Genomic DNA, 27,144 nt, shown 5'->3' with positions numbered 1-27,144 from the left:
AACATGGGCGGAGGACTCAGGAGGAGCAGGGGCAGCCACACAGCTGGAGAGAAGCGACGGTTTCCCCTTTAAAGTGCCGCTTCTCTTCGGCTGGCTGCATGGCCGCTCGGTGCGCCTCCTGAGTCCTCCACCCACGTTTGCCACGCTCCCGCCACCCATACTGCCCACCTGCTCCCCTGAGGCTGCAGGTGAGCCTCCCTCCCTGCTCTGCCCTGCCCCCGCACTGCAGACCCCTCCTGCGCTGGCGGCATGGCGAGCTGAGGCTGCGGGGGAGGGGCCGGGGACTAGCCTCCCCGGCCGGGAGCTCAAAGGCTGGGCAGGACGGTCCCGTGGCCAGATGTGGCCTGCGGGCTGTAATTTGCTCACCTCTGCTCTAGCTCATTAGTGCTATATATGTATTCTTAATTTGGGCTCTGTCTAGGAGAAATTATCCATGAGGAAGGTCAGCAGCCTGGTGAGCAAGGCCAAAAATAAAATACTCTGTGCCAGGGAGTTGCAGAGTTGCTTATGAGATGAGAGTTCATATACTTGACCCACGCTGTGCATTACGATGCTTTATCTAGGGTCTGTTACCTCTTTCTCCCGCATTGGATCCACTGCTCTTGACAGACCCTCTTTATATTTAGTTAGTGTTCTAAATATGTTTAGGTTAGTATGAGATTCTCTTTTCTTCCTTTAAGTTGGGAGAAGAGAGAATTGGGAACAATGGTGGTTTGCTTTTAGAGTCCAAACAAAATTGCAGGAGGGGCTATATTCACTGGGATTGAATGAAAATTACCCATAGATTATTATTTGTCTAGAACATTGAATCCACTTTATGGGAAATCAGACTTGCGGGGAGAAAACTGACTTTGCCTTTGTCATCTTTGCTGCCAATTCCACTTAGCTCTCAGTCGGAAAAAGCTGTTGGGTATGGAAAAGCTGATTGGGGACTCTCATGGCTACGTGATATGCAGCCCAGTCAGGGAAGGTTACACTCTCTATTCAGGTGGTGGCCAAGATTATTTCCACAAACCTGATTATTGTTGGTTGTACGTAGTCCGGTAGCTTCTGTAAAGGAGGCAGGATCTGACACGATGAGACTGCTTCCAAGAGGGAATTACCCCCTTGAACTAGAGAGAGAGTTTTTGTGAGACAATAGTGATGGAGGTGAATTTGTGATGGATAGAGCTGTGTAAGTGATTATTTTTACAGCTGGTTGTTAGGTGTTCATGAAATCTCATGTGTTTAGCTGTGGGCTTTCAGAAAAGGCCTCATTTGCTACTATGTCGGGAATATTTTTAACGTAATAGACGTAATATTTAACGTAATATTTTTTTTTCCAAATCTTTTTGTGGCAGGAGAAAGTAATAGTAGGCTTGAAGCTTTTTCCTTTCGACATGCAGAACCAGAATCCCATAACGATTTTACTGCTGTGACCCATGTCAATCTGATGTCTAGATCTACCCAAAACTCATCATCACAGGTAAATGAAAAATGAATATATTGATGGATTAATTAAAACTTCACCAGAGAGTTGTGCAAATTAGTAAATAAAAAATACAAGCCTTTCACATTGTACTTCGCTTTACGCAATTTTACACATGCCTAATTAGAGTGAGATTACTCGTCTGTATTGGGAAGGGAATGTTCTAAAACATAGAAGTGCATTCTCAAAGACAGGTATTTCACAGACCGTGAATTAGTTTATCAATAAAAGCGTCAAAGAGTCCTGTGGCACCTTATAGACTAACAGACGTATTGGAGCATGAGCTTTCATGGGTGAACTCCCACTTCGTCGGAGGCATGGAGTGGAACTACATGCATCCGACGGTTTTTTTAAAAAACCCTGCATTTAAAACTAATTAAATGAATTATGATTTAAGTCCCCACTGAAACTGTGACTGGAGGCTTTTATAATGCCACCTCCTGATGGAGCTACACAATATTGGCTGGCAATGTAAATACAATTGTGGTACTTTATCCTGTTGCATCTTGATTTACCAAACCATGACTATTTCAAACTCCTATTTACTGAACTACTAGCAAAGCCTCTGCTAAAGTGGTGGTGACATCCAGGCCCCATTGAAATCAATGCCAAACTTCCCATTTATTACAGTGACAGAATTTCACCCTAGAAGTGTTCAGGTTTCAGTGCTTTGGAACTTTGGAATTCTGTAGGACAGAAATATGAAGACTTACAGTTTACAAATACTGTACCTGATAATCGAAACCTAAGTGATGTTCCCTCCGCAGTTTGGGTAATGCAAATTCTACTGAATTTCTTTCCTTGACTGAGTCTTTTACACATCTGCATCTAGTGAGAACTTCTGTCCTTTACCAGATTGAATGAAAGTGATTTATTCTGAAACCACTTTTTCAGTTGAAAACAGAAAGCTCTATAATTTAGATTGAATCATGTTTTAAACCCAAACCGCCTACTGTAATCCAGAAAAGTCAGTCCACACACTTGAGAGAAGAGGTTGGATAGCCCCAAAAAGGAAAACACTGAGTTCAGCATCCTCTTATCCCTACAAAGGCATTTCTGCGGATTTCCAGACAAATATTTTCCATCTAGATTACTCTATATTGATAAATTCATTTCATATACTGCATTTAGGCTCTGACCTCTTGGAATTCTTATTTTTATGAAGTACAAGAACATCTGTGTAGTGGTCAGGTTATAGGTTAGTAGATTTATCCTAGAATGCCTTCAGTATAGCCTGAACATTATGAAGAATATAGCTATCAAGAGTGGGATTGTCAACAGTGGTGCTCAGTATTAACTGTAATTGTGAAATCAGTGTTAAAACTTCCATTGACTTCAACGGGAACAGAGTTAGTCCAAAACTGAGTACTTCTGAAAATGTCATTCTAAAAAGCCACTCTGCGTTGGTCTATCTGTTAAATGTACAAAAAAATTGTTAGGTCTATTGTCTTAGAGTTACCATGCAGCTATTATCATTAAGCTAATGACTCTTCTGTATTGTTATACAGCATAACTCTAGACGGAGACTGAGAAGTGAGAGCTCCTATGATATAGACAACATTGTTATTCCTATGTCACTGGTTGCTCCCTCTAAATTGGAGAAGCTGCAATACAAAGAAATCCTTACTCCAAGGTATGCTCATTTCATGCTCTTTGCACCCCACTGATATTGTTTTCTGTTTTCATAAATGTTCCTCCTTTCCCCCCTGTTGCATGAAAGAACCCCCCAGCAGTGGGGAAGATTGACTGACAATCCAAGGGAAATGGTCAGACTGCACACAGTGTCTGATGCCCAGAGTAAGCAGACTGTAAAAATAAAGAGGAATGTTTTTCTCTAACCTTAATTCTAGTACTCATTGCAGACACAAATGTGTTTTAAGAAGATTCTCTCTCTCTCTCTCTCTCTCTCTAAGTAGTTAGGTGGAGATTATCTTTTTTTAAAATTTCTTAGTTCAGCAGAAAAAAGCAACCTCCCAATAACATGCACAGAAAAACACACACCTGTACATTTTTTTTAAAATTCTCATTTTATTAATTGAATTTAACTTTTTCATGTAGCATAACCCCATTATTTCTGATATCTGATTCTCTATACTTGTTTGAAACACGTAGATCTTTTGATTCTTGGAACAGTTTAAGCAAGTTTTTGTTAAACTAAATAATGAGTAAGTCATCTAAATTAGCAATGCCTGGTCCTTTTATCTGCAAATCTTTGACTTATGTTTCAGGCTGTTTTTGTTTAAAGGCTTAAAATAATATTAACAGGACAATGTTAAGGAGCTCAGATTCTGTATTTTTTTAAAGAAAGATTTTCTAGAACCTAATGTTAGAAGACAAATTTTCATGACTTTTATTTAAATTAAAATCATTTTACTTAAATATTGACATTCCCTTACAAAAATTGCAGCATAAATACTGCAGCATTGTGCTATTTAATGAGAACAGGACAATCTCATTCCACTGCTGAAGTGATAAAACGTTCAATTTGGCTAATCCTGTATTAACTATCCTTCTCCAATTCATAGCTGGAGAGTTGTTGAACTTCATCCTCTGGGGCGATCTCATATAGATGAAGAAGAGGTAAGCTATATTTTAATGAAACCAAGCATTTGATAAACCACTTATTAATGTATGTTTTTAGTAGTCACTGGTTTCATGAAAACCCCTGGTAAGTTTGAAGTTGTAAAAATAAGCTGATTGTGCTAACTATGAATGTAACAGCATTGTGTGAACACGTATGTTTTATATACTTATTTTGTCGGATGTCTCTTCTCCCATCCTACCAACCTCTTAGTGGCAACACTAATGAGTGATGGCAAGGTGAATCTCCATTAGGAAGCAAGGAGACGAAAGAACTGGGAGTCAGTGCTAGTGTATAAGCAGCAGCCTACCCACATCCTAGAAACAGGAAGCATGGGCCTCTAGCTTCTTGCACCCTGATTCTTTCCTCTTTTAGCCCTAAGACTAAGAGGAAAAGAGGAAGGAGAAGAAGAGGTTAGAACACACGGATTGTTACTCAAGAAAGAAAGAACACACGGAGAGTTGAGGCAGCTAAGGTTTTCTATCTCAGAACCTGCACCTTGTTGGGCGAGGCTCTAGCCCCCCGGGGTCCAGCCAGTGATTCAGCAGCAAGCCTCTTCTACCAACCTCCTTCCACAGTCACTGCCATTCTCTTTCCGAGGACTGGGACACTGGAGATTAAGTGGGAAACCCTCTTCAGGGAGTGGGTAATCAGGTGGATCTCCAGGTTTGCTAGCAGCCCCTCTTCCTCTGCATTGTCTACAAGCAGCACCAGAAAACTAACTCCTTGGGCTTTGTAGCATCTTAGCAGGTATTTCTGCGGAAAAGGACCTAGGACCTAGGGGTGACAGTGGACGAGAAGCTGGATATGAGTCGGCAGTGTGCCCTTGTTGCCAAGAAGGCCAATGGCATTTTGGGATGTATAAGTAGGGGCATAGCGAGCAGATCGAGGGATGTGATCATTCCCCTCTATTGGACATTGGTGAGGCCTCATCTGGAGTACTGTGTCCAGTTTTGGGCCCCACACTACAAGAAGGATGTGGATAAATTGGAGAGAGTCCAGCGAAGGGCAACAAAAATGATTAGGGGTCTAGAACACATGACTTATGAGGAGAGGCTGAGGGAGCTGGGATTGTTCAGCCTGCAAAAGAGAAGAATGAGGGGGGATTTGATAGCTGCTTTCAACTACCTGAAAGGGGGTTCCAAAGAGGATGGCTCTAGACTGTTCTCAGTGGTAGCAGATGACAGAACGAGGAGTAATGGTCTCAAGTTGCAGGGGGGGAGGTTTAGATTGAATATTAGGAAAAACTTTTTCACTAAGAGGGTGGTGAAACACTGGAATGCGTTACCTAGGGAGGTGGTAGAATCTCCTTCCTTAGAGGTTTTTAAGGTCAGGCTTGACAAAGCCCTGGCTGAGATGATTTAACTGGGAATTGGTCCTGCTTCAAGCAGGGGGTGGGACTAGATGACCTTCTGGGGTCCCTTCCAACCCTGATATTCTATGATTCTATGATTTTTGCCTTTTTTTTTTTTTTTTTTTTTTGTGAGGGCCACTAGGTTTTTTCAGACCCATCTCTATGTTTGCCTACTCCTTGCCTTGTAGTTTGGTTTTGCATTGGTGGGAGGAATCCATTTCTCCTTCCGACTTCCTGTCTGAAGCAGTGCAGCCTGCAGCACTCTCCTCAGCAAACCATTAACCATTTCTTCATCACCCACTGCTACTGTTCCTTCAGCAGCATGGGTCAGCCGGCCTCTTTCATGGCACCCCCCTGGGCTTATTGGTTTGGGGAGCTTTCTTTCCCTCGAGCAGGCATGCAGGGCATTTTCCAGACCCAGTGTGAACAGACCAGATCCATTCTCCAGTCTGTGGTTCCTCCTCCTCTCCATGTTTCTGTTGCTGTTTCCCCTGACCTGGGTCAAATGCCTAGTAAGAAACCTGCCATTTTTGCTACCTTCCCAAAATCTTTGGAGGTATCTGATTTCTATCTCTAATCCTATCACTGACCTGTCCCACTTGCCTGACCCCTACTTGGACTAACAGTAAACACAGCAGATCCAAGACCAGCATCCAGACCTTGATCCCAAACAAAGATATTGCTGCCCTCCTGGATAAGAATATCCTTCCTAAAGCCCCTTACTCTGAGGGCCCCTTCTGTGTGGGAGTTAGATGCTCCAATAAACTAGCCAAGGAGTAAACTTTTCAAAGGGTTCTCTCTCCCTTCGAGACTGAAGAGGTAATATCTCGCCATGCAGCAATCCTAGAGGTTATTCTGAGGAGTGGGATCAAGTAAACAAATGATCTCCTGGCTCCAGAAAATACTCCAGGTCACAAAGGATAAAATATTTATTCTTCCCAACGTAGATGCCACCTCTTGTCTCTCTGAAAATGTACTTTGCCTACGTATTCTATAATCTCCACAGACAAGGCGGCCAACCTTTCCCATTGCAGTGCCCAGTAGGTCCTAGCTGTTGATTTCACTCATTTGGCATTGTATTCTGGGCTCTAGAGAAGGAGAATGTCTCCATCCTAGTGTCCCCTTCTCTTAACCTAGCTGGTGAGATTCTTGGTTTTCTTACAGATTCTATCTAGTGTGCCTTCTTCCTGTTTAATGCTGCCTTTGATAGGCTCATAGATTTAGAAGGGACCCCCTCACTTGCTACAGCAGCTGCTATATCTGTGTTCGGAGCAGGAAGGCTGCACTGAGTACATCACAGACCTTTCCTACAAGGGTATGAAGCTATTTGGAGAACAGCTAGGTAAGGGTAACTAAAGGAGCGCTTCTTGCTCAAGAACCTTCTCCCTCAGCACTCTTATCCCTCCTCTTCCTCCTCTAGACCTGGTTATCGGGGGGAAAAAGAATTCCCACAGCCATCAACTTCCCTCTTCAGGACGCTAAGGAACACGATCTTCACTCAGAATCTTCTTCTGCAAAACTCTAAGAGCGCCTGTGTGGCTTTGGATCCCATACAGAGCTCCTGTTATGTTACATTCATCTCTGTGGCTGAAAGAACTGAGCTATCCATCTCTAAAATCTGCATGGCAGCTACGTGGTCATATAAGTATGCCTTCATTTGCCATTACTAGTGGAACTGGTGTGCTTCAGGGGACAGTTCCTTTGGCCAGAACGTGCTTCAAGCAGCACAATAAAGTAACCCTATCTCCTGCTCTGTTTCATTGCCTGTGATGTTTGCTGTCAGTTGCTGGGTAGAATGAGAGAAGAGACACATCTGGCAAAGGAAAATTACTGATAATTTCTGATAATTTCTGTTTATTGTAGTCATTTTCTCCCATCCTACCTTTCCTTGATTTGGAGAGGGCCTGCTGTCCTGGAATTGTCGTATTGTCTTGGAAGCGCTCTGATTAGAGGAAATAGGCTTGTTGGTGTTCATCTGTGATTCATTGTTCGTGTTCTTCCGCCTCTTTACCTTAGGATTCAGGCTGCTGATAGTCATTACAATTACTGGGTAGCTTGAGAGAAAAGACACGTAGCTTCTGAATTTCCTGATTTCTGTGTTGAAATTTGTGATCTATTGTTTCCTTAATGTGGGGTTTGAAATTAATATTGTCTAAGTTGAAGGCTGTAGCGAAACATAGTTGTAATCAATACTAGCAGTTTATATAGTAATTGTTGTTTGTTTCAGTAGAAACACGCACTTTTTAATATGTTATCAGTGTGGCGGGGATGAGTTCATAAACAACAACTTTTCAAGGTTGGAGGACTCTTTTTAAAGTTTCCCAGGAAGTTCTTTTGATTCATATTCCCACATGGCATCTGGTTCAGCAGAGTGGAAGCTTGACCAGATGCTGTGGAAGGATCCAAACCTAGGTTTGGTTAAAGCTTTTTCCTCAGACCAGTCATTAGACATGCCTAATGGTGGATATACCTATTAATTTTATTTTTATAGCGGTTGTCGGGGGAGCAACTGGGTTCTTCGAGTGCTTGTTCATGTCCATTCCAATTAGGGGGTGTACACACGTGCATGGCAGGCAGAAGTTTTTTTCCCATAGCAGCATCTGTCAGGTCGGCTTGGGTGCCCCCTGGAGTCGCAACGTCGTGGCACTCAGTATAGAGTCCTGCCAACCCGCCACCCCCTTAGTTCCTTCTTACCGCTAGTGACTAAGCTGTAACATCCCATAGCCCTTGCTTTAGCAAGCACCTTTCCTTGTATTACCTGTTATCTGTAGTTAGTAGTTGTTGTTATAGTTAGTTTGTTGGGGGTTCCCCCCGCCCTTCCCGCCCCTGATACCCGGAGCCGTGGTATGCTGTGGTTCCCGGGATTCAAAAAGTGTGAGATCTGCTTTAAGTGCAGGCCAAAAAAGGATCCACATGCTGCATGTTTAGGGTGCCTAGGTGAGGGTCACGAAAAGGACCGCTGCAGAATTTGCTGTGAGTTTCACCCCATAACTTTGAAAGAGAGTTCTGCTCATGGAGGCAGCTCTTTGCCCCCATTCAGACCCAGAGACCCCGCGCCCAGCACCACCTTCTTGGTGCAGAGTGCCCTGGCGCCATCATCCAGGGAACCGGTGCCGAGAAAGGACTCTTCCCAAGACTCTCGGCACTGTCATGGCTTCTCCCATGTCCATTCGTCAGGTAGGCACCATTCTCAATTGCCAGAGCCTCAGAAGAAAAAGAAGCCAGAGAGGGATTGTTCTTCCCTGGCCAAATCTAAGGAGCCGGTGACTGAGAGCCCCCCAGTTGGGCCACAGCTCCACATCGCCAATAAGGGCCGTGTCAACTCCTGCCCCAGAAGGGCGGTTGACTCCGGCCCCACCCTGCTTGCCGGACCTCAGGAGTCAGCAGCTGCAGCTCCAATCGACCCCGGAGGCCTTTAATGCAGCTCAGGACTTGTGCCTCCAGGCGCCATTCTCACCTCCAAGGAGGGACACACGGCCAGCGTTGAGAGCACCAGTCTGCCTCGCAGTACAGTCAAGAGGGAAACCAACTATGCTGTCCCGGTGCTCGCCTTCTCCACAGTGCTCTGATGCCAGTCGTTCGGGAACAAGAGCCCAGTCGGTCCCCTAGTTCCTGATGCTCAGCACCGCGCAGTGTAGCATCTCCGTGGTCTTCCTTTTTGGAGACCTCGGAGTCAGAGTCTGACTCCTATCGCTCCGACACAAGTAGTAGCAGGTGGTCCAGGTCACGGTGGGAGAGACGAACTCACCTGGCACCGTGGCCTCTGCAGTGGCAGAACCTGGAACTGTGGCCCTTCTGGATGTCCTGGGCCTTCTATCAGAGCCAGGGACAGAGCCAAAGGTAACACTCAGCAGCAACATCTGGAGCCTTGACTACTTTCGTTTCAACCTCCCGCCCCTCAAGGACCTGCGATCTCCCAGGCACCACAGCCAGCTATGGAGGCACCGCCGCCAAGTACATCGACGCTGTCGGCTGCGGCACCGTCGCCAGCACCATCGGCAGCAATGCCTGCAGTGCAGCCTGGTATGGGAGTCCTCTGTCTTGGCACCTAGGGGCACGGCACCGTCCAGGTCGGCTCCAGCCTGGGATCCCCAGGAGTCACGGGAACTTGGGCACCGAGGGGAGGGAACAGCCACCCTTTATGGGGGCTTCTTCCTCCTCCTCACCAGATGAGGCACTGGTGGTGACCCTATAGCTCCAGCTCTGGAGGATAACTGGATGTTGCAGCAGTTGCTGTGGCGAGTTGCCCAGGCCTGGGCATTCAGGCGGAGGAGGTAATCAAGGACGCGGATCCCATGGTGCACATCCTCGCGCCCTCCAGACCCGCACTCATTGCCGTGCCTCTTATCAAAATTACATCTGCTACAACCAAAACTTTATGGTAGACCCCAGCCTTGTTGCCCCCCAAAAGCTAAGCGCAATGAAAGTCGTTACTTTGTGCCAACTAAGGGTTATGAGCATCTTTCCTCGCACCTGCCACCTGATTACCCTGGTTGTGGACAGTGTTAACCAGCGCGAGCAGCAAGATTACCAAGGACCCTCCCCTAAGAACAGGGAGGCGAAAAGACTCGACTTTTTCGGTAGAAAGGTCTAGTCTACAGGCGGGTTGCAGCTCCACATTTCAAACCAGCAAGCCATTGTTGCAGGTACTGCTATAATACATGTGAAGCAATGGCAAAATTTGCAGAGCTGCTGCCACAATACTCCCCTTCTGAGTTCTCGGCTTTGGTCGAGGAGGGCAAGTTCATCTCCTGAGCTTCCTTGCAGGTGGCGCTAGACGAAGCTGATGCAGCCTCCAGGGTGATGGTTACAGGGGTGGTCATGAGAAGGGGCTCTTGGCTCCAAGTTTCAGGTCTGCCATACAAGGTCCCACAGACCATTCAGGACCTCCCCTTTGAAGGTGTGAATCTGTTTTCCAAAAAGGCAGATAAAAGGATTCATAGCCTAAAAGACTCAAGAGCCACCTCAAATTGCTGGGCCTCCATACTCCCACCTCGCAGCGGAAACACTTCAGACCACAACCTCCTCCGTGGTTCTGCTAACAACAGAACGACAGGACAGTTACTAGAGGAGGAATTGGAGCGGTAGGAAGAGGCTGCACCTGTTCTCAGGCCAGGGCTCTGGCCAATCCAAGCCACTTCCTGGTCCCAAACTGGCCTTTTGAAGGTGCGGTTGAGGATGACATACCAGAACAAGAACTGGATCTACTCCGCCTTACCTTTTCATCCCGACTATCCCCTTTCTACCGTGTATGGTCCAGTATCACTTCAGACCTCTGGGTGCTCTGCATGGTAGAGAGGGGATACTCCATCCAATTCTGTGCCCTCCCGCCCTTCTGTCCCCCTTCTCTGTCCCTCTTCAGGTACCCCTCTCACGAGCAACTCCTTATACCAGAAGTGCACTCGCACCTTTCGCTAGGGGCAGTGGAAGAGGTTCCTCAGGAGCAGAAGGGCAAGGGTTTCCTATTCCCAGTATTTCCTAATGCTGAAAGCCAAAGGCTGGGCTCAGGCCCATCCTAGACCTGCAAGAACTCAACAAGTTCATGAAGAAGCTCAAGTTCCTCATGGACTCTTTGGCCTTCATCATTCCTTCATTGGATCCAGGAGACTGGTATGCCGCCCTCGACTTGAAGGATGCATACTGTCACATAGCAATAATTCTGCCCTACAGAAAATACCTCAGGTTTGTGGTGAATAACAACCAATATCAGTTCACAGTCCTGCTGTTCAGTGGCACCTCAAATGTTCACCAAGTGCATGGTAGTTGTGGCCGTGTTTCTGCGCAGGTGTTAGGTACAGGTGTTCCTGTACCTCGACGACTGGCTCATCAAGGGCCGCTCCAGAGCTCAAGTGGAGGCACTGGTTAACTTCATAAGGGTGACGTTCGGCAATCTGGGCCTTCTTCTGAACGAGGGGAAATCCAGCGTTGTCTCGAGTTCAGCGGATAGAATTTATAGGGGTAGTGCTGGACTCGACCCAGGTCAGGGCGTACCTCCTGGAAGTGAGGTTCTAGGCCTTTGGCAACATCATTCGAGATCTCAGGCAGTTCCCCACTACCACAGCAAGGAATTGCCTGAAACTTCTAGGACGCATGGCAGCCTGTACCTATGTGGTGCACTCAGACTTCGGCCTCTTCAGTCGCGGCTAGCATCGGTGTATCGACCGGCCCGGGACATTTGGATAAGGTTGTAACCCTGCCCCACCAGGTTGTTGATTCCCTCCTGTGGTCGCTCGACGCACAGGTAGTATGTGCAGGGGTCCCCTTCTCCAGCCCTCAGCCGTCTCTCTCCCTAGTGACGGACGCATCAGCACGGGGCTGGGGAGCACATCTGGGGGACCGCAGGACTCAAGGCCTCTGGTCTCGGGCAGAGCTTGCTCTCCACATCAATGTCAGAGAGCTGAGAGCATTGCACCTGGCATGCCAGACTTTCCATATCCACTTATCAGCCAGCTTTGCAAGCATGTGCACTAGGGCCTGACCCAAAGCCCAGTAAAGCCAATGGGAGTCTTTCCACTGAAGTCTGTGGACTTTGGATCAGGTTCTAGGTCCCCAGCAGGAGCTCACAGGAAGCTGTGGAGTGGAGTCGGACTGTGGAGTGCTATGTTCAGATAGATTTACCAGAGAATAATGCAGCTGCAATAGTTTGTGTTCACATCTAACACAGTTACAAACGCCCTCATCCATTCTGTAAAATCATGTGCCTAACACTGTTGCAGCAGAAACCACATGGCTGTGTGCGCTCTGTTATAGGGTATTACCAGGGTCCACTATGCTCTTTGGCAAAACTTAACCTAAAATCTGTGGTTAGCTCCCTCCGGCTTTGTCTACACTATCGCTATAGCTACACCTCTGTAAGGTCTCCCATGTACCTGCTCTATGCCGGCAGGGGAGAGTTTCCCGCCAGCGTAATTAAATCACCCCTAACGAGTGTCTCCCACTAACAAAGCGCTGTTCACACTGACTTGTCGGTGAAACTTATGTCGGGCAGGGGGGTGGTTTTTTTCACACCCCTGATTGACAAAAGTTTTACATGAACAGTGCCATTAATGTAACATCCATTGTTGTTTAAAAACAAGGTGTGGCCATAGCACCCTTCTGCTCTGAAGAGTACATTATAGCAGTCCTGAACCTGTTCTGAACTATGCCAGAGAGAGGGCCTGTGGAGAACTGGTCCTCGGGTGTCTTGAGGATGGCAAAACACAGCTCCTTTGTATGCATATCCTTGTTCTTCTCAGCTGTGACTGAGCAGCAACCTCAATTTTCAATGTGCTGCAGAAGAACGAAGAGTCAAACTGTCTCAAAATGCAGGGCAGATCTGGTGTCTGGATCCAGAGGGCTTCACTTAGCAGCCTGGGTCTTGTTCTTAACTGAGCAACCAAAATTCTCATGAGCTTGGATCTAAGTGTCTTGCTGGAGTTCTGCAAACCATTCACTAAGAAATCTTTTGCGTTGAAATGGTGACTGTTTTCTGCTGGATTTCGTAGTAGGAATGTGGCATTTCATCCTTCCCCCAGGGCCTTTCATTTTAGAATGTTTGGTATTCTTAATGAGGTCATGCTTACATGCTCAAAGCACATTGCTGCTTCCCACTCCTCCAGCATGAGTATCTTTTTTTTTTCTCTCTCTCTCTCTCTTCCATGCACCCTTCTGTGAAACATTAGCTTAGAGTTGTTGCATTCCTTCATACCCTCTGGGCTTCTGGACCTTGCCAAGATATATTGGACTTCCTCTTCAAGCAATTTTAGTCTGTTCTAAACATCATTTTTCTGGTTGCAGATATGGTAAACATCGGTCTGAGCAAAATCCAAGCCCGTATGGCCCATGCTCCATTTAAACTATTTCACAAAGATAACGTTGTGTTGTATCTTCACCTCAACTTCTTGCTCCACTCCTCTGAAAGCTTCATAGTATGCCTGGTCAGGCCAGACTTTAAAATTTGGATAGGTCCAAGCCTTCTAGGAAATTCTCTCAGCTGATCATATTTGGTAAGACATCCAAGGCAGTCTCTGTTTGGAGACTGTCTAAATTGGATACATATGATAGGCTAAACTTACAAGGCTATGAATAAGCATAGAATTGAGCATAGAGTTCCAGTGTTGAGAGAATTAAGGGTTTTTCTGGTAGTGCTGTGTGTGCCTTTCCCTCTCCCCTTTGCCATGTCTCGCTAACAGATATGCAAGTCTGCTGCACAAAGTTCAGTTAATCCAGCACTGTTCTTTCAAATGGAAGCCCAACTGAAGGATGAAACACTGTTTTCTCAGTCTTTTTTCAGCTAAGCACTTCCAAGCCCTTCTCCTGAACACTGCTGCAGTTCGTTGTTCTCTGAAAATTGGGTCTCTGTGGAGGGAATTTTTGAAGAATGGAACTTGCTTATTAGTAACTGGAATTTTCCAAATGTATTGCCTCTGCATATTTACACACTTCACCTCATCCCCAGACTTCTGTTGAGTCTTGGATGCTGAAGTAGAGAGGAACTCAGGCCAGCTGGAGACACTGGCTTTTTATAACCTGGAGTAGAATTCTTGGGGTCGTGGTTAATGCTCAACAGTTAACTTCATAAAATAGCCTGGGAACTTTTTTTAAGGTTACTGTTACCTGAGGATCTACATGCTTAACTCTTAAAAACTTGATTTGCTCTGCTAATATAGAACCAAAATGCAAAAGAATCGGATAGTTTACATCTCTGAAGGAAAATGTAGTTGCTCTTAAGTGCTATAGCTCACTTCTTCTGTGTCCTGCTCCAGAAGAGACACAAGTGTGCATCCACAAATGTAGTACGTCTCCTGTTTACTTGACTTACAAGTAAGTAACCTTCCTCTTATTTTTCAATCTAGTGTAGTCCTTGAGTATTTCCATAGAGGTGTGAATAATTTTTATATCAACTTGAGATCCACCCCTTCCAAACGTGTAAATTAGCGGGCTAAAAAGTTGTATCGTATAGCTGTACTTTTCTGTCATGTTTTAAGATGAACACATACAGTTTACTATACTTTTGTACCCTCCACTGCACATTCTTTTTGTTGTGCATGTGACACAGATTCCCCACAGGACCATATAAAACCATTGTTTTAATCTTTAGTGATGCTTGTAATCATGGCAACAGCCATCTCACTTATAATTACAGATCGAAGATCTGTCAGATGAACTTTTTTCTTCACGTCATGCAAAATATGAAGAGAGAGAGAAAGCAAGGTGGTCGTTGTGGGAACAGAGCCGATGGCCCAGAAGAAATAGCAGGCAGGTGTATTGTCATAAATGGAGGACTCTTACAGAATTATTGGGATTTTCTGTTGGTAGCTCAGCAACTTTTAGAAATGCTATCAGTAGAGTGAAGCATCTTTGAAAATGAGGGTCAAATATTCCCCATCAAATAGTTTACCATGCACGGTATCATGCATATTTAATTTGTTGCTCGAAAAGGAAAGCTATATAGCTTTAAATCTTATGAATTTTAAGAAAATCTGGGTTATTGGCATTTTAGTGAACAAAATCTTAACATTTTCTGAACTCATCCCACTGCTGCTGTTCACTGCCATGCTCAGTAATTATTGCCTTAGACAAACAAATAGGGTGTCACATCTTACACAGTAATTTCTGATTTAGATGAAAGACTGGGGTGTCACTTTTCTGGATCTAAGACTGAAAGTAATTGCATTCAGAGACCCACTTCAAGTACTGGATTCTGTTAAGTTTGTACTTTCAAAAAAATGTTGTCGAAGATACTAAAATGTATTTAAATATTTTATACCAAGGTCAGCTTTACTTTAGAGTTCCGTTTTCAGGTTATCTTTACTTCTAAGCATATAAATTTAGAAGCCATTATTAAAAACTTGGAGTAGTGCCTCTTTTTCCTCATTTTAAAAAAAAATCTGAATTGTTTCCAGTCACTTGACAGAGAAGTTATTAACCAAAGCTTAATTTTCTCATTTTGTCTTGTACTAGATCTTATAGCAAAAATGCTGAAAGACAGCAGGGAGAAGATCCAGTACTGAAAGAAAACCATCGCAACTCATGTGCTTCACTGCATTGTGCTGCTGAAGCTGCTTCTGATCTTACTTCAGAAATCCACAGTTCTGTATGTTTAAGGGTCCAACAGTCTTCAAAGGAAAACCAAGAAGCAAAGGTATGGTGGTTTTTAGTAAGTAAGGGCCTGATCCAATGCCCATAGTTTCCCTGACTTCAGTGGCCTAAATTCAGTGGTCTAAATCTAAAATTGCAAATGTAAGTGTTCTCATCTCTAATTTTTGGATTGCATTTAGAGCTTGTGCAAATTACCAGATTGAGATCACTTCCAAATGAAGTCCTCGATTTGTCAACAGAATAGGAACAGCACAGGCAAAACTTTCACTACTGGGTCAAAATGTCTCAGCCTCAGAGATGAGAGAGTAGCAGGCTCTCTATTGATACATTCAGTAGCTTTTTTTTCAGAGGATGCCAACATGGGTTCCAAATAGTACTGATTGTGATGGTAATATATGTTCTTAACAGTAGAAAATAGAGAATTCCTTTTTACGTTCCTCGCCCCTTACATTGTAACTGCATTGTTTAACCTTGGAAACAATGTTGGGATACAACTTGTTTAAAAGATTCCATACAAAATGAAGTTGTGCTGTATTAAGCCAAGCTACATTGAAAACTGGTACCCATCAGAATGGTAATCTTCCTTGTATCTGAAGAACCCTGCAAGCAATGTAAAGAACAAGACTCATTTGTTACTTGATAACAGAATCATTCTGCACATAGCTAACCAGGACCCTTCTTTTCCCCTCTTCCCCCTTTGAATCTTTTCAGTCTGAGCTGTGGGAACTTCGGGTTTTTCCGTTAAAGGATGAAGACATAGAAACCTTACGGTGCCAAGACAAAATAACAAATCAGACTGAAAGTTCAAGTGCAGCTTTCCACAGTGACTCCCTCTGCACTTCATGCACTCCCATCACGTTGCCAAACAATGGCCATCCACCAAGAAAACAATCCACAGAAGAGCTGGAAGACTGCAAAAGTGTTTTCCTGGGACTCTGCAGCACAAGAAAACACAGGTGATAGGGAATAATGTGGTTCATTAAGAAAGCTGATTAAGGTGGAGAAAAGTACAAGGTAAAATCTCTGTTCTTCACACAAGAAATAACAGCACAATTCAAATACTGTACATTAGCAGCATATAATATATTTTCTTTCTTGCTTTGTAACAGGCAGGATAAAATCCCAAACGCAACACTTTCTTCTTCCTGAACCACAAGAGAAACTAATTATTTCGAGCTGGAAGTCTAGTATTCCCCATGTTGAAAGTGGGCACACCTAAATAGCTGGCACGGTTTACTGCTTTCTGTTGTCATATTGCCACATTCTTTGATATTCTTCCTTTTTTTCTTTCAAATGTGTTTATGGTTCTGATGGATTCTGGGACAGCAGAACACACTTTATTCCTTTAAACAAACAACTTCAAAACACAGAAAAACTACTTGAAAAGACAGTGAGGAAGAGGGGGTAATTTTAAATAAAGTTGTTTTCTTTGGTGGCATGAGCATGTGACAAATACCTGACTTGTTTAAAATGCATGTCTGAAATCCCTTGAATATTTAAGTACCAGTAGTTTTTAAATGACACTTTCAGAAGCCTTATATATGGCTTAAAATTAGTCACTCATTCAACTCTATTGTTAGTTTCATGCAGAAATCCTCAAACACTAACACACAAATATATCACTATATTTCCATAGTTGATTTCTCTACTATACAAAAAGTAGACAGTTTCCTATTTCAGTCACATGGGGAGTAGAGAAGCTTTGGAGTGGTGAGGAAGCGAAAAGTGAATTAAATGAAGATACAACTCTGAATTTCATTTTGGATCACCAGATATTCGGAGACCTAACTCCTAGACCTGCAGTAGCTAATGCTGCTTATAATTGTGTGCTATAGTATCTTACCAACAAGTATAGTTTGTTATGGTTTCTAAGCGATATCTTGCAAGGTTCTACCAAGTATGCAAAAGCAGAGTGACTAACCAGAAAGGAAAATGTTAATAAGGACATCAGAAGGGCTTAAAAACACCTTTCACAATGTTTCTAAACACAGATTGATTTTTAAATTTCCAGCCATTTCACTCTCTAAGAAAATAAAAGCAAATTGTCTAAACTCATACATTCTGAATTACAGTATTCAGAATTTATCTGCATCCTCAAATGATGCTAATAGAAGATGACGCATACAAGAATTGATTATATAGCAGTATTCTTGTAGCAGAACAATAATTTGACACCAGTAGAACGTATGTATAAACCACTGTCAGCAGGAAGTTTTTCTGTGTACAACAGTTGAAGGCAACTATATAGGAGTCTCTGTTCTTGTACAACATTTTTCCTCAGCTTGTAATATCCAATACTGACAGATGACCCGTTTGTTAGTGTCAAACTTAAATTTTTTTTCCTGTCAGATTAACTGGAAATATACTCTGGACCTCGGAAAAAAGTTCAGTCACGTTTCAACACTACAGCCTATGCTACATTGTAGTTTATTGCACATTCTGATTTATTTTAAATCTTTTTTTAACACTGGTTTGTCCAGCAAATTAAACTCAAATTTTGCCTCAGTGTCTGATACAATAATCTTCAATGCTAGGTTTTTTTAATTAAAAGTTATTTCCATACAATGTGTAGTCTGAATTTGATTAGCAATAGAAGTATTTAGATTCCCTTCACAGGTCTGTAACATCAAATTAGTGGTATGTACTTTTAAGAGCTGAAGACCTGTATGATCTTTTAATGGCTTTGTGGGAGCCACAAAGTAGTAATGGTACAAAGCCTTGCTGTTGCATTTGTTAATGTTGCATTAGTACATGATGATGATGCATTGGATAACTGGCTGTGAGACTGTAGTTTCCCCCTCTATTATCCCTTCTTCCTAGTTTCTGAGTGGAATGGGGTATTTCTCATTTCTCTCTCCCTCGTCTTCTGGCTGCTGCTGGGAATGTGAGTTGGAGAGCAGTCTGAGGTGAGGCTCTTTTCTTCTCCATTCCCCTGCTCCTTCAGAGTGAAGATAGGAGCAGCTCAGATCCTGCTAGCTCCCATCATACAACTTTATAGATTGTTCAGTGCCTCCTGCTCTTGTCTGATCTGTTTGGCAGTGTGAGGAGCAATCCTGGGATCTGGGCATCAGTCATGTGAACTCCCTGCATGCAGGACCCAGAAGAACTACAGGTGAGGAACACTGACTTAGTAATGAAGTCTGAATCATCCAAGATCCTGAAGGAAAAAGAGAGCGTTCTCTGTTAATGTTAAGAGAATATTTTAAAAATGAAGTAAACTTTTGAGTTGACTGCTAACCAAACTGGGCTGGCTTGGTGGGTTGTCAGGCAGCTTGCTGCATTGCTTTTCAGAGGATCTGGATATGAGACTCTTGAACTATAAAATCAGTATCGACAAATGGTATCACATAGGAGGGGGAAATCTTTGCATTGCCCCTGAGTAGTTCCTGGCAGTTTCCTTTAGAAGAGGATGTTAATACTGCTCAATAAAGATGGTATTTGTTAATCTTGCTAGCTGCAGAGCCTATACAAATGGAGATTGCACACAACTTCTTTGTCCCTATTGAGATGCTCTCTGCCCTACTCGTTGTGCGAACAGGCTAAAATAATGAAACCACCCTGGCAACGATGAGATGGGCAAGAAAAAAACTGAAAAACTCAATGCAAAATGGAGAACTTTCCTTTTATACTTTCTCCCTATGCAAATATTTAAGGCATTTTTTTCCATCAGAAACTTTGCCCTTAAAGTCCACATCTCATCTGATAAAAAACAGATTGTGGGCAGCAAAATAATTTGCCTGGGTGCAGATTCTAAGACCATCTCCATCCATTGAACTTCATGACAGAAGGCAAGAATAGAATATAGTTTATTGTTTCTCTTCAGCAGCCCTGCACTCTGTAATCCTTCCAATCCCTGTATGTCCTCCCATAATTACCTATATGCTTTCTCCCACTGCCCCAGTGCCTGGAATGGCCATCATCCATCCCCACCTGCCCCCATCTAGCCTACACACCACATAACCTCTCCTTCAAATCTCCCTCCACTACTCCCCAGGCTCTGCAGGAACCTCATTGGTATAAACCTCCCTCCTCCCTGGTGTCATCGCTCTGACTCTGGAAACTCTTGGGGCTAGGGGATGCTACTATTTACTTGTATTACAGTAGACCCTAGAAGCTCCAGCTGAGATCGAGGCCGTATTATGCCAGGGTGTGTACAAACACATTGGAAGAGACAGGCCTTGCCCCAAATATTTTATAATCTAGAGCCAAGACAGAGTGGGATTACGATCCCAATTTTACAGAGAGAGAGAGAGACAGTAAGTGACTTGCCCAAAGCCATACAGGAAGTCTGGACAGTTAGAAACTGAACTGTCTCAGTCTAGCACCTACACAAGCCCCAGCCCCACCCTCTTTCTTCACATCTGCTGTTCAGAGCTGTTGTGATGTCTTCAATTCTTAATAATAAAAACTTATTGGGATAATAGATGCAGCCTTTCTCTCTCATGGAAATGGCCTCCATCAATTTCCTGCCTTTCCCGCACCTATAGTTTGTGTATTGTGTCACATGAATTTGGAAACAATTAGCTCTCTAGGTCAGAGCATGCTGAGAACTGCAATACGCACAGCTCAGCCCCAGGGCTGCATTTATAAAAACCTATGAAGCCCCTTACTCAAGTTTTTTTCCTCATACCTCCCTTAAACTTCCTCAACTTTTTGGCTTTTAGCTGTTACACAAAGGCTAAAACAGGTCATTCCTCTCCTCCCATCCCCCTGTGCAGCTGTGAAGCACTGAGCATTATGCAGTCGGGCACTGTTGGACCAGTGACTTGTTTCAGTGTATTTGTGCTTTGTTTATCATTTTGGATCAAAAGGCATGTTTTCAGGTCTCCATATCTCCTTCCCTGGCCCTGTTGCAAGAGGTTTCACATCCTCCTTCAGATCCATGAACTTCATCGAAGCATGGGAAGGGCAGGAAAGTCCTCAGATGTGGTGAGCAGAGCATATTTTCTGTATAGTTTCTCGCCCTATTTGGGTGCATGCTAGCTTGCTTACAGTACTGTCCTTTGGAGGACCCCACATCCAAGTAAGGCTTGAACTGGACATCTGGAATCTTCCTCCATTGACGATAGTGAGCGCCCTGGACCCTTCCCTTGTTACAGAATATCATTTACCTCTTAGCCCTCCGGTCCAGTAATGCAGTAGTGCACAAAAGTCTGCCTCGGCACTACAGTCTAGATGGCTTTATTGGCTCGCCATTGGAACTTTGAGACAAATAATTCTCAACTGGCCCTCATTTTAGTCCCAGTGATATCCCTGCACTTTTACTGTTGAAAATGTATTTACAACATGAATTCCTCTAGCTCTAGAATCATGAGACTGAGGTTATAGAAAAGTACAAGTAACTGTGTTCCTCACTGGGGATCTGGCAGGTTGAATGTATGAGACTGATGTGCAGAGTGTCTGGAAATTTGATTTAGGCATGAAAGTTTAAGTCGAAGTTCTCTATTCATTGACCCATGACTGGCTGATGTAGATTCTGTGTGGTTAGTTTTAATGTGAAAATACTTTTTCCATTGGGATGCCTGATCAGACTGGGTGTCTCCCTGTTCAATATGTACTTTCAGGGATGAGGTATAGCTGCTGTTTTCTGTGCATAAGCATATTTACATCACTTATTTTTAAGTGCAGGAAGGCATGCTGGGACAAAAAATTGTCATTTGTTTGCTAATAGTGAGGAAATGGGCAATTCTTAAGGAGTAACAGAAGAATTTAATCAAGCATATGTGAAAGTAGTAATTGCCATGGTGACTAATAATAGCCTTTCCCTTAACCTTAGCTGTAACAAGAGGCTGTGGCAGTGAAGAGGTCACACTTACGAAGTGGGGTGCTCTAGTAGGAACAATTAGCCACTCACTCTGCTGGTGAGGTGAGGTGGTTTTCTTGCATGTATGTTTTCCTCCCCTGAAGTACAGCCCTAGGTTGGCAGTTTACACCTGCTCAAGGCCATTGACAAAAAAGGCAAGAACCCACAAACTGCTCTAATCTAGGACCTGACGAAGGATTCAGTTCTCCTTGGGACAGAGCATAGTATTTTGTAGCCGAAAGGCCGTTAAATGACAACAAGCGACTGCCTGCAGTTAAACATTCTCTCTAGAGTAGTCTTGGGGATACTGTGGGAATGCGTTATGACAACTAGTTATACTTGCAAAAGTGGTGCACAGCAAGTTTGAGCAAATGATTCCCTGTGGACAGTTATCCCTGCCCCAATTCCATTTAAACTCTAGCTGGCTTACTAACAGCATTGAGGATGCCATGGCCCAGGTTTCCAGGCAGGCCCTACAAGCCTGTCTGAGCCCCTTGATACTTTCTTATGCAGCTCATGCCAAAAGCCTTTGTTGCTGCATCCTCACATTTGCTTTTACTGAGGGAGCTAGAGTGGCTATGTTTACACAAGCAGCCTTCACCACTGCCCTCACACCTATAGTACACCTCTACCCCAATATAATGTGGTCCTCGGGAGCCAAAAAATCTTACCAAGATATAGGTGAAACACCATTGGATTGAACTTGCTTTGGTGTCAAGCATTTCCATTATTAATAGTCACTTCCTGCCCCCTGACCATACTGCCACACCCTGGGACTCCAATGCCCCAACCCCCCAGACCCCTTAACATGCCGCTCAAAGCAGTGTATCGGAGCCAGACACGCTGATCCGCTGGAGCGTGCAACCCTGCCCCCCAGAGCAAATTTGTGTTATATCAGGGTAGAGGTGTATCTCATCTCTGAAGAAGTGTGCAAAAATGTTCCCTCTAATCACTTTCTTTATGCAGCACTAACATGGGGCTTTGGCTTTTTTGAACATGAATGTCCACCATAGTTTTTCAGAGAGACTAGCTAGAGGAATTCTTGAACCAGTCCTACCTCTCTCGATTAACATCATTGCTTAGAAACTGAACCGCTGAAGCAGATTCACCATGTGGATCCAAATTATCTTACTACTTCTCTCCTGGAGTAGGCCTTTCTGTAAGTCATGTATGCTGGTTATTACATTTTATACACAGGCAGCAGCTGCTTGGTCTTCCACCCATGGATTGCCTGAAGGATACTGTATCTACCTATAATTAGTCACTAGAGCCTATTTGAAGAGCTAGAATGCAAAAGACCTAGCTTAGGATCCCCATGTGCTTTTGTACAAATGTGAGATAATAGCCTATGGCTGCTCATTCTGCAATAATTAAAATTTTGTTAACCCACAATAGCAGGCAACTTACTCATTATAGAATAGTAACACCTATCTTTAGCTGTTGATTCCTGAAGTTTTTACAATAAATCTAATAACTGTACCTTCAGATCATTTAACTTGGACTAGTTTTCATAGGTGGAAAGTTTTCACTAGCTAGTCGTAAGGATACCAAGAGACTTAGCTTCCACACTCCTTCCCCTCCTCCCCCATTTTGAAAAACTATGATAAAAGCTTATTGTGGAACTTTTATTTCCCACTGCTGTGAGAATGAAATATTGTACCATGCTTTATTGGGATGTACATACCTGTCTAATTAGTGAACTTATTTCTGGAAGATGCTCTTTCTTGGGGTAGATGGGTTCATCCTGAACAGCTAACGGATGAGTTTTGCAAGTCGTAAGACGACTTATCACTTTAAGAACAGTGTTTTATTTGAAACAGTTTTGTAGGAATGCACAGAGCAGACTCTTAAGTCTTCCACACCTTTCAAGCAAAAACTGACTGAATTTTGTTTCAATTCAATCCAATCCCTGTTATCTGCTATAAAATGAGTCTCCAGGCAATTTAAGAAATAGCACTGGCTGATTGTGTTTCCAGCCCTGGCAAAACAGCTGCTTGCAGTGAAGGAACAATTCTTCAATGCTGCAGTCCTGGTTCAGCAGCACTGTCTCCATACTGGACTAGAACCCGTTCACACCCAAGCTGCCTTGGCATGAGTTGGCCGTCTCATCGGTCCAGGGAGCGTTTCTGAGCAGCTTCTGAACACACATTCCTCAGGAGGTTGATTACAGATCTAGGATCTTCACTTTTCATAATGGCACTGCCAGACACAATCATGTTTGCTCCTGCCTGGAAGAAGGTTAAATAGCCAGCTGTGTAATATGGACCACCACCACCACATAATCCCAGTACACTCTAGTTACCTAATACATAATTTTCACAAGTTATCGTCCAATTGCAGCATGCATAGACTTCATCAGCACAGGTTCTGTACGTCAAAAAAATTACTCTAGTGAGAAAAGGGTATTATTTTCCCAAAGAGCTTTCCTGCTGCACTGTAGCCTATGTTAGTTCTGGTTCTATCCTGAGCAAAGAGTGAAAGTCTTTAGACTATCTGAAAACAAAGCAAATGGCAAAAATGAAAGACCCAGCAGGGAGATTATAATCTCATGCACAGAATTAAAAGGAATGTCTTAAAAGGAGAGTCCTCAGTGTGCTGTTCAGTTTTTAAATCTTACCTCTGCACATTTATGGATGGTGTCTGGCCCCACACCACCATCCACTTCAATATCCAAGGAAGGAAATTGTGTCCTCAGCCACTGAATCTAAAGAGCCATACAAAAAACCCACAAAAGTTAAGCACTTGGCTTTACACTCAGATACTCTCCCCAGGTCTATATAATTTTTAACATTTAAATGATTAAGGATTTTTTGTTAATGTCATCTCCCTTCCCAGTTCTCAAGGCACAGGGAGTAGAAACAGACTAGTTCCATTTAATAAAACACAATCAGTATCTACCTTTGGCATCATGTCTTCCATGAACTTCTGCCCTCCAAATCCAGGTTCCACTGTCATCACCAAAGCCATGTCTATCTGATTGGCCCATGGTGCTAAATATTCAACTACAGTTCCAGGTTTGATGGCCAAGCCAACCTACGGAAGGAGGGAAAGATAAATGAAAGTGCATCTGTAGGACAACAGAGGCCTTGCACCTCTGTTAGCATTGCCCTGATACTAGCTACTACAAGCTTAAAAAAATTACTGATTCAATATTGTGAACAGTATTTGGAATATTATGTAGGATCAATTAAGGCAAAAAAGTATTGACTGCATTAAAGCAATGGTCCACAAATTTTATGTTGCACCCCACCCATAATGTAACCAGTCCATGGGCCCCAGGGTATGGGGCTGCAGCTGGGAGCAGGAGTCGAAGCTGGGGCTTGGCCTGGAGCAGAGCTAGGTGGCCCTGCCCCCTAGTGGGGTGCACCCCACACTCTAGGGACCACTGCATTAAAGCAAGATTCCACTTTGTCTCTAGGACTTCTGTTAAAATATAAATTGCTTTCATTCTATTAGTCCTCAAGAACGTTATTGCCCAGATCTTTCAATGCCAGAGGGAGGCAGCTATTGCACACTACTCTTGCCACACCAACTCCTCACCTTCATCCCATTTTCCCGAATGTCTTTAATCAGTGCCCCTGGATTGTCTGTAGCCTCTAGGTGAAAAGTGTACTGGTTTGCACCTGCTACAGCCATTGGTTTCACCCACTGCTCTGGCTTGGCAACCATCATGTGCATATCTGAAAAGAATCAAAAAGAACAGAAGCATGAGTAAGCAAGATACACTTGGCATGCATCACTGTACCAAAATATACCAATATGTGTACTAGCTGTAATTGATAACAGCTGCTTTGGAGTCATTACAGAAAATGCACATTCAAAGCATGCGCTCAGAGCTCAAAAAGAGTAGCAACAGCATAAGCTGTTCAAATGAGTGCATATTATTTGATGTTATTAGATATGTTTAGTAATAATTACTACTCAAGCTTAATAGCACACTGATTACATTATAGTGACATGCCACATGGGAGAGTGTTTCTTTAAAGTACTAAAAAACAAAAGCTCACATAATATAGTCTCCCCCTCCCTCAGTTTAGCTAAAAAGAAAACCATATTTTTACAGCATTTTGCTTGGCTATAAATATTTAGTAATCACTGAACATGAGGCCCTGGACCATGGCTCCTTTGTGCTACTGAGTTCTAGAAAGGGGCTGGAAAGCTGGGGAAATCCTCATCTGGCATAGCTGGCTCTACACCAGCCCTCCTCAACTTTCTCCACATGTAGGGGGATGGGTTGTAACCACAGTCCAATGATTCCTGCCACCATCATGGCCCCCAGTGTAAGGCTATTCTAAACTAAGACAGCGCAAAACAGTTTTGAAATTACCCCACTGAGTTGTGGCCTGAGCTTACAGGCCACCAGTGAGGATTCAAACTCACAATGTTTAGTGGTTTCCTCTGTCAGTATAGCAACATGTACTCAAGAGTCTAGAAAAATGAAGTCCTTACCGAAGAAAGGATCCTGACCCAGCTGCTTTCGAAGGCTCTCTACTACAGGGTGTCCAAATGTGATGTTCGGAACAAAGTGCCTACCAATTAGAAAAAAGCACTTTATTTTTCATTATTAAAAAAAAAAAAAGCGGAGGTTCTTATTAGGCTTGATATTGTTTTACTGCATGGTGACTAAAGTAAGGAATTCTATATTGACCTACATTTATGGGAAATATAAAAACAAATCTTTATAGACTATGTTCAAGAAGCAGTGTCGTTAATACAACAGAACCTCAGAGTTACAAACATCTCGGGAATGGAGACTCGTAACTGAACAAAACGTCACGGTTGTTCTTTCAAAAGTTTACAGCTGAACATTGATTTAATACAGCTTTGAAACTTTACTAGGCAGAAGAAAAATACTGCATCTTGATTTAAATGAAACAAGCACAGAAACAGTTTCCTTACCTTGTTGCATCTTTTTTAAACTTTCCCTTTATTTTTTTAGTAGTTTATGTTTAACGCAGTACTTGTACTGTGTGTGTTTGTTTGGTTTTTTTTGGGCCTCTGCTGCTGCCTGATTGCATAATTCTGGTTCCAGATGAGCTGTGCAGTTGACCAGTCAGTTCATAACTCTGAGTTCTACTGTAGATAGGGCACACACGGGGATCAGGAGACTGGGGTTTATTCCCAGCTCTGCCACTGATCTACCATGTAACCCTCAACAAACAGTCACATGTTTCTGTCCATTTTCCCTCCCACCCTTTTTCTGTCTTGCCTATTTGGGCCATAAGCGCCTTGGAGAATGGACTGTCTCTTGCTATGTGTTTGATCAGCTCCCAAATCTCAGTCTGGGCTTCTAGGTATTATCATAATACAAAATAATCAGTGTGGTGTACAGAAACTTGACATTCAAACATTTTTAGCTTTACAACATCTGAATCAAGTTCTGTGGCAAATAAGTTGTTAGGGAAGAAATGAAGATGAATTTAAAAGGATAGAAATCTGGTACAACAGGTTCTGCAGGGCTTTCAGTGGGATTGCCACTGAAAGTGCATGAGAGAATGCGGTTACTCAGTAATCCTCTCTTTATATATTTGCCCCTAAAGAAGGTAAATGGGGTTTCTAGATTGCACACAGTCTCTTTCCTTGAAGCAAGAAAAGGATGGTGAATGGAAAATCAGCTAGATAATTCATGAAGTTTGCTAGGGACTTCTCTATGGTCAATCTATTTTTCCTGGAAGGCATTCAGATACTATGGTGATGAGTGGCAGTATAATACCCCAAGATAAGATACAGCTCTCAACCTGGCTCCACACTGACTGAGCTTCCCATTTCAGTTCCTTTTTTCAGAAGCTGCTTCCACTTCTAAACACATTTCCTCTTCTTCCTCCTAACTCTAGTCAATAGGATATTTTAGCCTCATG

The 27,144-nt window shown here is 43.5% G+C and overlaps 2 protein-coding genes across 10 annotated transcripts in view; one reads left to right on the top strand and one right to left on the bottom strand.

Annotated features, from left to right (window-relative positions):
* The window catches only part of KANSL1L (KAT8 regulatory NSL complex subunit 1 like), a 97,702-nt gene extending 79,654 nt beyond the window's left edge, over positions 1-18,048 (top strand). For 4 of the 6 annotated variants that reach the window (XM_073306701.2, XM_073306703.2, XM_073306704.2 and 1 more), the window contains 6 exons: positions 1,341-1,465; positions 2,977-3,101; positions 3,994-4,048; positions 14,528-14,640; positions 15,346-15,526; positions 16,195-18,048. In XM_073306701.2, coding sequence (XP_073162802.2) covers positions 1,341-1,465; positions 2,977-3,101; positions 3,994-4,048; positions 14,528-14,640; positions 15,346-15,526; positions 16,195-16,443 — 848 coding nt within the window. In that variant the 3' untranslated portion in view covers positions 16,444-18,048. Of the gene's footprint in view, positions 1-1,340; positions 1,466-2,976; positions 3,102-3,993; positions 4,049-14,051; positions 14,641-15,345; positions 15,527-16,194 lie in introns of those variants that run through there. The other 2 variants (XR_012154379.2, XM_073306705.1) reach the window with 2 other exon arrangements.
* The window catches only part of RPE (ribulose-5-phosphate-3-epimerase), a 31,603-nt gene continuing 5,796 nt past the window's right edge, over positions 1,338-27,144 (bottom strand). Inside the window, exons 2-6 of one of the 4 annotated variants that reach the window (XM_073306708.2) lie at positions 25,736-25,815; positions 24,827-24,966; positions 24,185-24,319; positions 23,904-23,990; positions 1,338-16,083 (exon numbers count right to left, since the gene is read on the bottom strand). In XM_073306708.2, coding sequence (XP_073162809.1) covers positions 16,018-16,083; positions 23,904-23,990; positions 24,185-24,319; positions 24,827-24,966; positions 25,736-25,815 — 508 coding nt within the window. In that variant the 3' untranslated portion in view covers positions 1,338-16,017. The other 3 variants (XM_073306709.2, XM_073306706.2, XM_073306710.2) reach the window with 3 other exon arrangements.

This window comes from Lepidochelys kempii, chromosome 11, assembly GCF_965140285.1.
Source record: "Lepidochelys kempii isolate rLepKem1 chromosome 11, rLepKem1.hap1, whole genome shotgun sequence".
Classification (NCBI taxonomy): domain Eukaryota; kingdom Metazoa; phylum Chordata; order Testudines; family Cheloniidae; genus Lepidochelys; species Lepidochelys kempii.
This window is presented reverse-complemented; position numbering and strand designations above follow the sequence as displayed.